The 15,443-nt window shown below is 36.4% G+C and overlaps 1 protein-coding gene across 3 annotated transcripts; it reads left to right on the top strand.

Annotated features, from left to right (window-relative positions):
* Positions 1-3,045: 3,045 nt before the first annotated feature.
* On the top strand, positions 3,046-11,277 carry XRN3 (5'-3' exoribonuclease 3). Of its 3 annotated transcripts, none has more exons than XM_078582385.1 (23): positions 3,046-3,812; positions 4,177-4,279; positions 4,520-4,596; positions 4,700-4,891; positions 4,995-5,114; positions 5,322-5,384; positions 5,518-5,667; positions 5,771-5,935; positions 6,010-6,087; positions 6,198-6,284; positions 7,015-7,344; positions 7,464-7,559; positions 7,688-7,783; positions 8,321-8,391; positions 9,006-9,134; positions 9,239-9,315; positions 9,410-9,450; positions 9,525-9,599; positions 9,671-9,828; positions 9,924-10,028; positions 10,104-10,179; positions 10,377-10,498; positions 10,564-11,277. In XM_078582385.1, the coding sequence occupies exons 1-23, from the start codon at positions 3,609-3,611 to the stop codon at positions 11,096-11,098; spliced, it is 3,150 nt and encodes a 1,049-aa protein (XP_078438511.1). In that variant the 5' UTR covers positions 3,046-3,608; the 3' UTR covers positions 11,099-11,277. The 3 variants fall into 3 exon arrangements, with proteins under 3 accessions (XP_078438511.1, XP_078438510.1, XP_078438512.1); XM_078582384.1 differs by having other exon boundaries at positions 9,671-9,831; XM_078582386.1 differs by lacking the exons at positions 3,046-3,812; positions 4,177-4,279; positions 4,520-4,596 and having other exon boundaries at positions 4,751-4,891; positions 5,029-5,114; positions 9,671-9,831.
* The last annotated feature ends 4,166 nt before the right edge of the window (positions 11,278-15,443 follow it).

Below are 15,443 nucleotides of genomic sequence, written 5' to 3'. Positions count from 1 at the left end.
ATATTTATATCATTTTATAAATAAATATCTTTTTTGGAATTAATGGCTCTTTGACTTTTCTGAAATTAGAGGAAAGAGAAAATCAAATGAGAGAAAAAATGGGAGGGCTAAGAATAGTCCAAAACCCAATAACAATATCTAAAAATCTAGAAGAAGTTTATGGCTGAAATTTTTTAGTGGAACTTTGTTTTTCCAGCCTCCTTCCATCCATATGGTTGGATCTACAAATAGAGCCACCGATTTTTGTAAAATTTATCTTTGAACTTACTTCCTCCTAGAGAGGCAGCTTGAAAGAGATTGAGGGTTTTGAAGGTCAACCCAGGTGTTCTTGGTATTTTGAGTGATTGAAGAATACCAATAGAGAAATGGAGAGGCTAATCTACATCAAAAAAGTACCTTGATTCCGGCGGAACAGATGTATCTAAGGTTAGTCACTTGCCTTACATTGATCTCCTTCACAACCCTTTACTTGGATCTACATCCTTATTTTCATCATCATCATCTCATTATCATAACCATCTTCCATCATCTCACCCTACTACATACATCACTGACATCGATCTCGTCACCTTCAATTCATAAAAAACCTAAACCATATAGTCCATCATCTTCTTCTCCATCTCACAACTATTTATCCATTCTTCCATTACATCCACTCGTTAAATCATTATATTTTCTTCTTCCACCATTGTATTTCACCACCATCCATCTACATCCACTTACATATATTCACCAATTTCATCATCCTATCATATTATTCATCTTCTACATCCCTCATCATTTCACATCTTCATCTATCTCACACTCTCATTTCCATTTGATCTATCCAAATCCTCCTACCTATTCATAATCTTATTTTTCATATCATCCTTATAACATAGTTACTATCACCCTCTCAATGCCTTGGATTCATCACATTGCAATACCCTATTTTATACATATCTCCTTTCATCCCACTTGAATAATCATTAGAGAGTATTTAAACCCTAATATATGTTCCCTATAGAGAGGACCCTTGTTCATCACTGACTATTCAAATAATTTTATGAGTAAATTTTTATAAATTATTATTTATTAACTCAAATATCAAAGACAAATTAACACCCTAAAATGAGTTCATCAATGTTAATACCTGAGTTCACTTGTCAAGCTTAGAAGGTGTATGATGGAACGATAAAATTCATTCATTTCTTAAACATAGTAACAATCAAGTTTTTCATAACAACACTTTTCATGAGACTTACACTCTATGTCGTAAAATAAGATGGAAACAATTTTTACAACCTAGAAAGTTGAAAATTTTGATGTATCTACTTAAGCATCATATTCTATCCATGTGAATATCAATGTTCCTCATATTTATTTGTAAATATGTAATTCTCAAACATGACGGCTCATCTTGATTTAAATAATTTGGGAAAAAAAATTTATTTAATAAAAATACATATTTCTAGATTCACGAGAAAAATACCTGAAGATATCCCAATATCTCATCAGAAGGCAAACCTGAATTTTGGACCAAAAAAGTTCATTTCTATTTGTAGTATTTGACTTCAGAGTCCATAGAACAAGCTCATCAGTCATTGAGTTCACAAGGGAGTTTCATGAATCCACAAACACAAGAAAAATCCCAACATCTCGACGGTAACAAAACTGTTAAATTATATCCCAACATGTACAATGAATGTCCTTAAGAATGAATGTCCCAACATGTACAATATATGTCAGCTTGGTTTGATATTCCACATAATCTTAGGCAGTAAACAACAGAAAACATGTGGGAGTAAAGACAAAAGTTGCAGCAATTTGATCTGAAATAGCAAGCACATCTGAAAAAAACTGTGTCAGAATGATATGAATCAATTTACTTATACTCTTATTAAAAATATCAAATTGACAGATGCCAAGGCAAAAATCGGCTAAGAATATCTCATTAAAACCTGCGAGCTAGAGGGGACGAATTATAGTTAGCGCCAATTATCACAATGTTCCATGTGCTAGATATCTTTTTGAGCTACACAACAGTATTTGTTTTTTGCCTACTATCTTTAACCTGACTTGTAAAAACCTTACTTATCCTTGACCCGTGTCATAAAAAATATTGACTATTATATGTAACCACATCAGCCACCGTGAGAAAAATATTAAGATTTTAGCCTATGTTTTATGCCTTAGAGCTCAAATCAACATATCTTAGGCTGTGGAAACATATTACTTATATATGCATTGTTTTGGAATAGGTTTGCCACTTAATTATCTCATTGGGCTGAAAAGGCTTAAGTTGGAGAGACTAAGTGGAACTATAATATGTGCCTTGATCTGGCTACATCAGCCACCATGAGAAAAATGTTAATATTTTAGCATATGTTTTATGCCCATGAGCTCAAATGTATCTGAGCTTGGAAACATATTACTTATATATTTACTGTTTTGGAATATGTTTGTCACTTAATTCTCTTATTTGCTGAGTAGGCTGTAGCTGGAGATATTAAGTGGAACTGTATAATGTGTGCCCTGATCTAACCACATCAGCCACCATGAGAAAAATATTAAGATTTTAGCCTATGTTTTATGCCCCAGAGCTCAAATATAACTATCTTATCTTGTAAACATATTAGTTATATATATATACTGTTTTGGAACAGGTTTGCCACTTAATTCTCATATTGGGTTGAGACATCTTCAGCTTGGAGATCTAGTGGAACAATATAATGTGTCCCCTGATGTGGCCATATCAGCCGACATGATAAAAATTGTTAATCTTTTAGCCTATGTTTTACGTCCATGAGATCAAATCTAACTATCTTAGCTTGGAAACATACTACTTATATATACACTGTTTTGCAATAAATTTAAATTCTCTTATTGGGCCGAGAAGGCTTCAGCTAGGGAGGTTAACTGGAACGATACTGGGCCTTTCCTGGACGGACGTGATGGTTTTATTAAATCCAGATCGTTTATTTCTAGATCCCGTAGTGGGGTCCACATTGGAAAAATATCTTCTAATTATCTCCAGGGTAACCTATATAAAGGAAGACTCTGTCTCTCGTTCTTCTCCGGTTCGACTCCGATCCAGTTAGGGTTTCTCCCACGCTTCTCTCTCTATCTCTTTGATTCTCTCTCTACTTCTCTCTCTATTTCTCTCTATCGCTCTCTCTCTGTATCCATTTTCTCTCTCTAGTTATCTCTCTATTTCCACTTTCTCTCTCTAGTTCTTTCTCTATTTCCAAGTCTAGTTCTCCGTTTATCTCTCTATATCTCTCTCTAGGTCGCCCTCTCTTTCTATTTCTCTCTCTAAATCGCCCTCTCTTTCTATTTCTCTCTCTAGGTCGCCCTCTCTTTCTATTTCTCTCTCTAGGTCGCCCTCTCTTTCTATTTCTCTCTCTAGGTCGCCCTCTCTTTCTATTTCTCTCTCTAGGTCTCCCTCTCTTTCTCTTTCTCTCTCTAGGTCGCCCTCTCTTTCTATTTCTCTTGTTCTCTATATATTGATTTCTATCTCTCTCTAGTTCGCGCTCTTTCTCTCTCTAGTTCTCTCTCTAGTTTGCACTCCGCAGCTTGGGAGCGCGCGCTTAGGTTATCTCTCGAGTTTCAGTTCTTTTCGAGGAAGGATGGGAGTTCCGGCGTTCTATCGATGGCTGGCGGAGAAGTACCCAATGGTGGTGGTGGACGTGATCGAGGAAGAACCCATGGAGGTGGACGGCATCACCATCCCCCTTGACACATCCAAGCCGAACCCTAATGGCCTGGAGTTTGATAATCTCTACCTCGACATGAATGGCATCATTCACCCGTGTTTCCACCCCGAGGATAGGGTATGCGCGGAGAGTAAATCTCGTTTTAATCCACTTGAGTTCCTGTTTTTTGATCTATGAAATGTGTAGAAGCAGAAAAATCAACGTGATTCTCGAATGATTCAAAATCCCCCTTTTGGAAAACTGTCCTTCGGAATACTAACTAATCTTCGGTTTCAAAATTTTATTGTTTTTATTAGTTTTGCATCAATGATGGGAATCACTGGAAAGTTTTGAGTTATTTGCAGATTGCTTAAAATTAGTTAATTAGAGGTTTTCTTTCGGAATTAAGCTGAGCAAATATGGTGATAAAATAGCGCAAGTTTTTGAAGCTTCGATTCGTAATTTGGGGTATTGCTCACTTTTCTATTTACGTTGTCTGAAGCCCGCCCCTACAACATTCGACGAGGTCTTCCAGTGTATGTTCGACTACATTGACAGATTATTTGTTATGGTTCGTCCAAGAAAGCTTCTGTACATGGCAATTGGTGAGTGCAATTTCTAGCATTGACTTTGGTATTTCGAGAGGAATTTCTCTTATTAATAAGTTTATCTTAGTTTTAGTATTATGAATGACCCACATACTGTAAATTCAAGAAGGACCCGGTACAATATTTTTGCACTCTTCCCGCTGGCATGATTCTTTTGCCCTTGCAGCTTAAAATTTCTTGGACTTTCTTCAGCATATGCAGATGATCTAATCTTTTATATGTTAACTCTCCGTGCAGATGGCGTTGCGCCAAGGGCCAAAATGAATCAACAACGGTCGAGGCGTTTCAGAGCGGCCAAGGATGCTGCAGAAGCGGTAAGAAGCTTGATTTTTGTTCGTTTTAATCTCCGTTAAGAATTTGGATATTACAACAACTCTTCTTCTAAAAAAATCTATATAATTTTGTTGTTCATTTCAGGCCGAAGAAGAAGAGAGATTACGTCAAGAGTTTGAGAGCGAGGGGCGGAAACTTCCTCCTAAAAAAGAGTCTCAAGTTTTCGATTCAAATGTTATCACTCCTGGAACTGAATTTATGGCCGTATTGTCAATTGCACTTCAATACTACATACACCTAAGGCTAAATCACGAAGAAGGCTGGAAAAATATCAAGGTATGACATTTTCCTCTGTCACTTACCAGGCAGTAATGGGTCATGGAAATCGCTTGTTATTAGTTATAATATCTATCTTTTCTTGTTGTGCAATTTCTTGAAGGTTATCCTTTCTGATGCAAATGTTCCTGGTGAAGGGGAACACAAGGTTATGTCGTACATACGCTTGCAAAGAAACTTACCGGGCTATGACCCAAACACTCGCCACTGCTTATATGGTCTCGTATGTTCCGCAACTTTGTTCTCTCATTTTGCCAATGTTTCTGGCTGAAAGTAAATCAGATAACTTTTATTTCTAACTTTGGTCGCCGTCTTTTATTTCTATTTTCTCACAGTCCTTAGAATCTAGTTGCCATTCAAGATTCTGCTTTTTACGTAGTTCTCTGGTTGGGATGCTCATAATTATTCCCGTATTTGGTTGTCTTTACAGGATGCTGATTTGATAATGTTAGCCCTGGCAACCCATGAAGTGCATTTTTCTATCTTAAGAGAGGTCAGTATCGGATGGTCTTTTCCAATTATATTTTCTTTATAAGTAACAGATGCGCTCGATTTGAATTGAGTAGACTTGATGCTCTATATTTTTTGTCTGAAATTGCTGATTTTTACGGAATTTCTTTTTTCAGGTGGTGTTCACACCTGGTCAGCAAGATAAATGCTTTTTATGTGGTCAAATGGGCCACTTAGCGGCAAATTGTGAAGGGAAGACAAAAAGAAAATCAGGGGAATTCGATGAGAAGGGTCAAGAAACTTCTGTTGTGAAGAAGCCGTACCAGGTTCTCACTTGAGAATCTTACTCGTTAAATCAGATCTTTGCATGGCCCTATTATCACATGTCATTTCGTTTTTTCTACTCATTTTTCGTGTAATTTACTGCAGTTTCTCAATATATGGACACTTCGGGAATATCTGGACTTCGAATTTAAAATTCCGAATCCTCCTTTTGAGATTGACTTGGAGCGCATTGTGGATGATTTCATCTTCATATGCTTCTTTGTCGGCAATGATTTTCTTCCCCACATGCCAACGCTTGAGATTCGTGAGGTTATTTCCGGGCCTTTGCTTAATTAATTGAATCATAGTATATCTGCTTATTGACCGGTGTTCCCTCCCCTTAGGGTGCGATCAATTTGTTAATGGCAGTGTACAAGAAGGAGTTCAAAGCGATGGGTGGTTATCTAACAGACGCAAGCAAGGTTCTAAATAACTGTCCTTAGACTTCCCAGGTTTTAATTAGTATTTTTGTGAGTTGTGTAGTCGTATTAACTTCTTTGTAATTTGATTCTTGTGATTTTTTTCCTCAAAGCCCGATTTGAAAAGAGTTGAGCATTTTATACAAGCTGTGGGTTCCTATGAAGACAGGATTTTCCAAAAAAGATCCCGAATGCATCAGGTAATTTGTTTTTCTTCACTCTCACCTTTTTTGAAGCCGAAGCTCATTTTCTTTTTTCAAAATCACAGACCTCCGGATATCCATTAGGTTTGTTTTTTTATGATGAAATTGGAATTGGAAGGGGAGAGGGAGAAAGAGGGAGAGCGAGTATTAATGAGAAAATATTAAATCTACTTTTTGCAGAGGATGTGAAACATTGCCGTATAATGTTGATATGTTGAAATCTACTTTTTAGACTCTACTTTTTTGAAGCCGAAGCTCATTTTCCTTTTTCAAAATCACAGACCTCCTGAAATCCATTAGGTTTGGTTTCTTTCAAAAAAAAAGAAATTGGTATTGGAAGGGGAGAGGGAGAAAGAGGGAGAGCGAGTATTAATGAGAAAATGTTAAATCTACTCTTTGCAGAGGATGTGAAACATTGCCGTATAATGTTGATTTGTTGAAATCCACTTTTTAGACTCTACATTCATTTGGATAAAATTGATTTCGGTCATGTAGTCAGATCCTTCTAATTACTAGTCTTAGGAGCGCTACGAGTGTTTAAAGGGAAAAACATTACAGGGGTTGGGGATCCAAACATAGTCATGTAGGATTTAATTATCGAATACTTATTGCGTCCTTGTACTTTTATTTCAATGAAATCTAGCTTCAGTCTGCATGTTATCAGATTATAGCAATTACTATTTTATGCACTCATCTCATTTCTTGATTTATCGCTGCAATGAAACAGCGCCAAGCTGAAAGAATCAAGAGGACGAAAGGGCAGACAAAACGAGGCGATGACAGAGAACCCATGATGAATGTTGACCAATTAGTCGCTGTTGCCCGTTTTGGGGGGTCCCGTCTTGCATCTGCTCCAGCTCCTTCGCCATATGTGCAGATGGGATCTTCGTTACAATCAGAGAGGTCATTTTCTTTAAAAAGGGACAGTCAGGTTGGACAGGCAACTGATGAGATGTCAGTTCTTGATATCCGGTCAAGGAAAGTCTCTCGCATATCCTCGCAAGGAGCAACTGTTGGTGCTGCTCTCGTAGAAGCAGAGAACAGTCTTGAACTAGATGTATGACTTTGTTTCTTCTGTCTTGGTGTATGCTTATGAAAATTCGCCTTATCTGAATGTGTTTTCTTTGTTTGTGTATGTTAACCTTTGAAATCCAATCGCATGATTCTTATTTGTAGATACATGAGAATGGAGAGGACCTGAAGTCGAAGCTCAAGGATGCAATTCGAGAGAAATCTGATCTCTTTAATTCCGAAAACCCAGAAGAAGACAGGGTATGCCTCTCTGAAAAAGATTGATATTCGGAATAGATTGATCTTTTGATGGTGTTCTAGATTTTTCCGAATTTACTTAAAAATTGTTGTCAAAATGTTGAATTGATATAACTTTGTTTTCTTTTCAGATTAAACTTGGAGAGCCAGGATGGAAAGAAAGATACTACGAGGATAAGTTTATGGCAAGAACAGCGGAGGAAATTGACAGAGTCCGGAGGGATGTGGTAAGTGCTTTTAGCCACAATTATTCTGATAAAATCTTCTCGAAAGGGCTTTGGGTTCATCGTTTTGGATTAGGAAATATTTTTTTACGATTTTGGGTTTAGGCTATATTTTTTAGGGTTTTGGTTTGAAGGTTAGTGCCTTAAGTTTAGAGCTGAAGAGTGGACTGATCAGAGTTAGGGTTTGATTTTTAGGGTTGAGTGAAAGTTTGATCGACATGAGTTACAAAATGGGAAGCAGGACAAAGATTTGATATTACCCAATGTTGACTTAAATTGCCGGAATGTATAATCTTTACAATTTGATAAGTGCATGTTCCTATTAGCCTTTTTATTGATTAAGCATCAGAGTTACTGTAGAGTCTCTGTAAATATGGCAATTTGATAAGTGCATGTTCCTATTAGCCTCTTCATTTCTGGCTTGAAGCTATAATTAATCCATTAATGAATACATAAAATTTTAAAGCATTTGAGGCGCCATTAACTTTTTTATTTCCAATCTTTGTTTTGCTCAACATGTATGCTTAATTCGTCAATCAGGTAATGAAATACACCGAAGGCTTGTGCTGGGTAATGCATTACTACTATGAAGGAGTCTGCTCCTGGCAATGGTTTGTCCTTCTATCAACCTCTTTTTATTTCTTTCATTCGGCTCTTTTTTCACAATTTGTAAACATTATTGAACTCAGCAATGATGCTAAAATTTTTCGAGGAAAGTTGGAAGCAATATCTGACGTGTGTTGATTTCACCTTGATCACTTATGATCATTGAATGTCAAGTATTTATCCAACAAGTTATTCGTTTTCAGTTTTCATTTAGATTTTCCTATTGGACTTAAGAAGTTGATATTCATTTCATTTATTGATATTAATCTATATATTTTGCTGTAAACGTACTTGCCAATATTACGATGTTATTTTATTTTTAATTTAGGTTTGATCCATATCATTGTACCCCGTTTTTATTTTCTACTTCTTTTTTGTTCTTTGCTATTTCCTCCCAGTTATGGTTTCCGCTTCTGATCATTTTATATCAAATATTTTATCCTGTTTAATTCTCAGTTTGTCATTGAGAACTTCTTTCATATATTTATTTTACGATATTTATAAATAGTTTTCACTTTAATTTGACTTATATTATCATGATTTATAGTAATAATGAAATAGTTATTATTATGGACCAATCATTGTTCTAATGTTGTATTTTATTTTTGTCCTATTTTAGGTTCTACCCCTATCACTACGCCCCTTTTGCATCTGATATAAAGAATCTGGATGCGTTCGAAGTTAAGTTTGAGCTGGGAGCCCCTTTCAAACCATTCGCTCAGTTGATGGGCGTTTTCCCTGCAGCCAGGTTTGTTGCCTTTTAACCCTGGCAATACAAATTCTTCTCTATCCGGTGATTTATTTATTTGTCAGCCAATCTTTTTCCTCATTATTATTATTTTGTTTCTTCAGCGCCCATGCGCTCCCTGTTCGCTTCAGGGATCTGATGACGGACCCAAATTCCCCTATTAGCGACTTCTATCCCATTGGTATTTCTAAACGCAGCTCACATAATTTTTTTATTTTTTTATCATTTTTTTGTGATTTCTTTTGAGTGGCCTTTTTTGGTTGCCCCATTAATAGATTTCGAAGTGGACATGAACGGGAAGAGATTTGCTTGGCAGGTTGATTTTTCAGTTTTTGTGAATATATAGTTAGTCTTTCAGGCGATTGACTTTTTTATCTATTTCTGATGTAGGGTGTCGCCAAACTCCCGTTCATCGATGAGACTCGCTTGCTTGCCGAGATTAATAAAGTGGAAAATACTCTGACGGTAGGTTTCGGTTAACCACAATTTTTTACGCTGCTAATTTTTCTAAAAATATATCTTTTTTTTTTAAATAGCCTGAAGAAGCACGGAGAAACAGCATCATGTTTGATATGCTTTTTATTAATTTGTGCCACCCACTTTGTCCGTATATGTTCTCTCTGCACGACCGCTATCGCCAATCGTCACCTGAAGAACAGGCTACACTCAAGGAAAAGATTGACCCGGTGGCCAGGTAGTCGTTGACTTTCTCTTTTTCGCGCCTTTATATTTGTGCTCATCTTTGACTTCGACAAGTCAACCCGCTGACTAATGGGTTTCGGTTTGCAGCGGGGGAATGAACGGGTATATCTGCCCATGTAGCGGGGACCCATGCCCCCCTGTTTTCAGGTCTCCAGTAGGAGGAATGGATGATATAATGAATAATAATGTCATGTAAGTCCGTGTCTAGAAGCATATATTTAATAACTTTGCTATGCTGCAACATGAATCTTTCTTCTATTTTTCCAGATGCTCAGTTTACAAACTTCCGGATCCGCATAAGCACATTCCTCGGCCTCCAGCTGGCGTTTCGTTTCCCAAAAAGGTATTATTCCTCTTTAGATCTTGACTTACAGAACTTGAAAAAAAAATGAGAAATGATCTAAACCCATTTTTATGTATCAGATATCATTTTTTTAATCTTTGATGATATTTTTTCCCCAAAAACTATTTAAAAGTGGCTTCCGATTTTTTGTCTTAAAAATTTTTAACGAGCAAACTGATATATTGCCCATAATCTAGATGGTGACCCTGGGAGATCTAAAGCCAGCTCCGGTTCTTTGGCACGAGGACAATGGGAGGAGGCCAATGGAGTACGGGAGGAGGCCGATGGAAAACGGGAGGAGGCCAATGGAGAACGGGAGGTAAAATTCTAGGCTGACTCGTCGTCCTTCGATGTCAACGCTTGACGAGTTAACATTTTCTTCAGGCCAAACCCGCAGGGGACAATATCGGGAAGGCAGCTCGGGGAGGCAGCGCACCGGCTTGTGGCGAACAGCCTTCAAGTCAACCCGAACAGGAGTCAACTTCCGGGCCTGGTCAATGCCGCCAACCCCTACAACCTGCGCACCAGCCTCCAAAGAGGGCCGCCAGGTTACATGGATCAGTACCCTCCTGCCAGGTCAGCGGCCCACGGCCCTCGAGGCGACATTTACCAGTGGCAGCCGATAGGACGAGATGGCGGCAATCAACGTGGAGGGTATCAACACCACGCCCCACCGCTATTGGCTCGTCCCCCGCCGCCGTCAATGGTGAGGCCCACAGTGGAATGGTACGCAGCGCAACAGGGTTTCGTGTTGGCCCAGCCGCAGAACCAGCAGTGGAATGGGCGGGCAGCAGGTTACGGCGGCCGGGGAGGTTACGGTAAGCCGGCAAGGGAGGCCAATAACAGGTTCTCGTCCTTCAACAGGAGGGGATCGGATCCGAGGACGGAGCGCCCGCCCCCTGGGTTTGACCGTCGTTGACTTTGTTTTTCCATGAGTTGACCGCTCATTCTGGTCAACGTATGGGTAGTGATAAGAGAGATTTAGCTCCTCTATTCTGTCTGTAACTGGGTTTCTTGGTGTATTGAATGGATGAACTAGGGAGAGGAAGACTGGTGTCTTTTAAGGCATCTTTTCTCATTTTAACTTTTGCTTTGACCTTTTTTCTGGTCAAGGCACATGTTTTTCTGCTTGTGGATCCCAAGACGACGTATAATTTTTCTTTGGACAATTACATCTGAAATATACTGGATAACCATCTCAATAACTGGGGAATGTGACTCTTGATTATTTAACATTGCGCTGGGTACTGGCTGCACCGTACTGCGAAAGTGTTTAGTATGAAGAATGACTTAGTAATATAGAACTGAACTAGTAAAAGTCCAAGTGTTGATCCAAGTTGCATGGATTACTCACATTGAAGGGAATGCAATTACATGGACATAATGTCTCCCATAGGGCAATTTTGTTTTGACTGTATGTTTTTTTGAAGCGTATTTCAACTAACGAAAAAAATTCTTTATTGATAACCCTTGAGTCAACATCAACCAAAGAGCTGCAGGATGTGCTTAGAAAGCATGAAATCTTCTTCTCAATTGCATGGGCTGAAGCCCCGAACGCAACAAGTCATTCCTCACCCAGGAACTAGTCTTATGGACTAAATTGTATAAATATGCACCAAGCGAGGGGTAAATTGGTGATGATGCCTTATATCAGATACGACCCCGACGTAACAAGGTTCGTATCAACATCCAAGTTTACCATGTTTGTTTTTGATTCATTGAGTTACACTCACCTCACCTTCTCTCTTTTAGTTTTAGATATTGTATACCTTGGTTCAAAATGCAAACTCCGATAAATCTGAACAGTTTTTTGGTTAATTATATCTGATTGTACCACCTAAAGATACATCTGTGAAACACACAAACAGAATTGTTAGATGGGCACTTGTTGATACATTTCGCCAGTGCATGTGATCTACCCTGATTTATTCAGGTTGACTTGGTAAGATTCCCCCTAGTTTCTTCAGGCCAATCTTAGTCAACCTGAGTGAGCCCATCCCTGCAAAAAAAGTAAAATGACACATTTGATTTTTTGAAAGTCAACTGGACACCCAAATCAAGCTTTGACTCTTCATGAGTCAACTCTAGGTTCAAAATGAGTCCTACCCATTCCTTTGAGTCAACAAAAGATGCCTGATTCAAATCACCCAATCTTTATGGGACAAGACTAAATTCAATGGAATTTTATAATACTCTATTCTCTTTGTATCTCAATAAAAATGACAATATTAAAGTCTTCCTAATTGTATTTTTCCTCAAAGATACACCCCATCACTGCATCTCAATTCACCTTCCAAGTTTTGTCCCAAACTAATCTCTTATTTCCATGTGTCTGAATTATAATAATATATTATAAATGATAAAATCACTCAAAATAAATTTCCCCTAGTAGAAAAAATAGCGATATTGATACCTGGACTAATATGCATATCGGTACCAAGATTAATAAAACCTCGCATTTTCAGTTTAAAACCCGAATCCCGAAATCACCTGATATAATTATTTTCCAGAACTAATACATGAATACCAATTACTTCTCCTCAATGATATTTCCTGAAAATTTCTGATAAACATATATTTCAATCAAAGAGGGTGTGTTAATGATAAAACTATTATTTTAATAACCTAGATTTATAACTAAGATATTTCACTATCATTTCGACATAAATGGTGCTAGTGTTTGTTACCCAACCACTTTAATATCACTTCTTAATCTCAAATGATACTTGAAAACCTTTCAAGGTGATAATAAAATCATTTTTAGCTTCCTACATTAATATGTTCCATATCATGGATGAATTGTCAAGAAGGAAATAAAATAAAAATAAAATAAAATAAAAATAATATATTAAAATGATTAAATAGACATCATATAATAATTTAATAATGCTTTCAATATATTGGATGAAACTATATCAACATTTCCACACAATAATAATGAAATTATATCAAAGTATCCTTAAAAAATCCTGATGCAACTTATTCACGGAAAAACCATGACATGACATGAAGAAAATTTGATAGCTTGAGATATTATAAAGTTTTGTTTTTAAAAAATTGGAAACATTCTTTCTAAGAAATTCATATCCACAATAGAGATTGATTTATTTTTTATAAATTTAATATTAGCGTGCAGCAATAATTGATGAACAAGAGAAAATAAAAAAAATCTTCAAAATAGTTTCATAGTAAAAGTTTTGATATGAATATCAATATGGGTATTCATACTGAAAAAACATACTCTAATTTGAAATCAATTTAAAATATTTGGATAATCCTGGAAATTGGTAATACAATAGTTTAAACAGGAAATTGGTAATACATTAGTTTAAACAGGAATCTTCAAATATTTTGTTAAATATTGATGAAGAAACTTGTGAGGGGATTGATGTACAAAAAAGTTTCTTATTCTCTATTTGAAATACCACACAAATATTTTTAAACAGTTGATGTACGAAACCTGAAATTTCAAAGGAAAATGAAGTGATTGAAATTGATTTTACCAACATAAAATAAAGAACCAAACATTTAATTGTATTATTAGTGTACGGAACAGACACTTGTGGAAGCCAGTTTAGACATAGATGAATCCAGGTTGTATTCAGAAATAACTATAACTCAACACATAGAATACCCACGTTGTTGTTGTCAATCTCTTCAAGTCATCATATCCTTTTTAGCAAGAAAAATTCCATGACTCTATGGGGAGAAAGAGAAAGAGAGGGATATATGAAAGAGATGAGGAGACACCTTGATATAAAATCATACCTTATAACAACATAAAACATAGGAAAACCATCCCTAAAAATATGACTGATGAAACCTTCATATAAATATATAACGAATGGGCCTGATTGGGCTCACATTCCTCTAAAAATGAACCACTTTGTAACAGCTTCATCTTTAACCCCCTCTCTCCCATGCTCACACAGGGATAGGATGACAAATTCAAAAAATCTTTACCTTCTCAGACACCTCAGCACCAATATACGATATTGCAGTAATATAACTACAGTGTGGTAAAATATGTCTAAGCATCCATGGAACTTGCCATTGTGACGACATTCATCAAAATGTCTTTCACATTCTCCATTGTGCACCTTTCGAAGAGAAAACTATCTCAAATTCATTCTCTCACATATCATGTGATACTAAGTGTTACTGTGCTCTGGGTGTGCATGGTCTGACTTATTTTTCACTAAACATATGCCATTATACTGTCACAAAAAAAAAACATTGAATTTTTGGATCCCAAGCTTATTCATCAATTTCGTTAAGCACAAGGCCTCTGTCATAGCGTTAGCTCTTACGTATATTGCCTCATTTATTCATATGGAGAAAATACATAACAATGTTGAACTCTAGTTCTGTAGGGAAACCAGTCACTTATAACTTACATCACACCATAAATCTCCTGTACTATAAATCGCCTAAAAAATTAATTATCAAAGATCATCGGTGAAATAAGAGTTTTATTATCAAACATAATCCCCATCTCCATGGAGCCTTTTAGATATTGAAGAATACACTTCATCACATTCCAACAAGTCTTTACTGGGCTTCTAATAAACCTGCTCCCAACTCCAAATACATGATAAATATCTAGCCATTTACAAATCACATCTTAAAGAATTTGCCTCATTTCAACCATCTCATCTTTTAATGAGGTTTTAGAGTACTTATTGCTTTATCACCAAAAATGCAAATAAGATGGTGAATAATATTCTCAAGATAGATCCTATGAGTTAATAACATGCATCCTCTCACTCTGTTCCTATGGTTCTCTATATCAATGATATTTCTCGCATCTCTTAGATCCTTCATGTCAAATTTCTTCCCCAATCATGTTTTGAACCATGGAATGTACTTCAAATAAATGGCCATACTATCCACTTAAGAATTAGAATAATGCATAACCCATCTGTTTATTTTTTCTTGAGTTTGATTGATCATCTAAAATAGTAAAATGCAATGACAACAATTTAATTCATATCATATTGAAATAGGAGTTCAAAGATGATTGATAACATGCTTATTTTGTACTTTCGTATGATAATATTAAAGTATTTATGTGCATTAAATCACTCATATTTGCATGTTATCAAGTTTAAAATCATTAAATCTATTTATTAAATGATTTTCTGCATAAAAATGTATTTTATGAATTTTTAGAGATTTTTCTAACAATAGATTCTAAAGGAATATAATTTTTGAGACAAAATATGATTTTTGGAACTTTTTGACATTAAAATTTGAAAGATATG

This window comes from Wolffia australiana, chromosome 10 (assembly GCF_029677425.1).
Source record: "Wolffia australiana isolate 7733 chromosome 10, ASM2967742v1".
Lineage (NCBI taxonomy): Eukaryota > Viridiplantae > Streptophyta > Magnoliopsida > Alismatales > Araceae > Wolffia > Wolffia australiana.
Note: the sequence above shows the minus strand (reverse complement) of the source record. Positions and strands in the feature narration are given on the sequence as shown.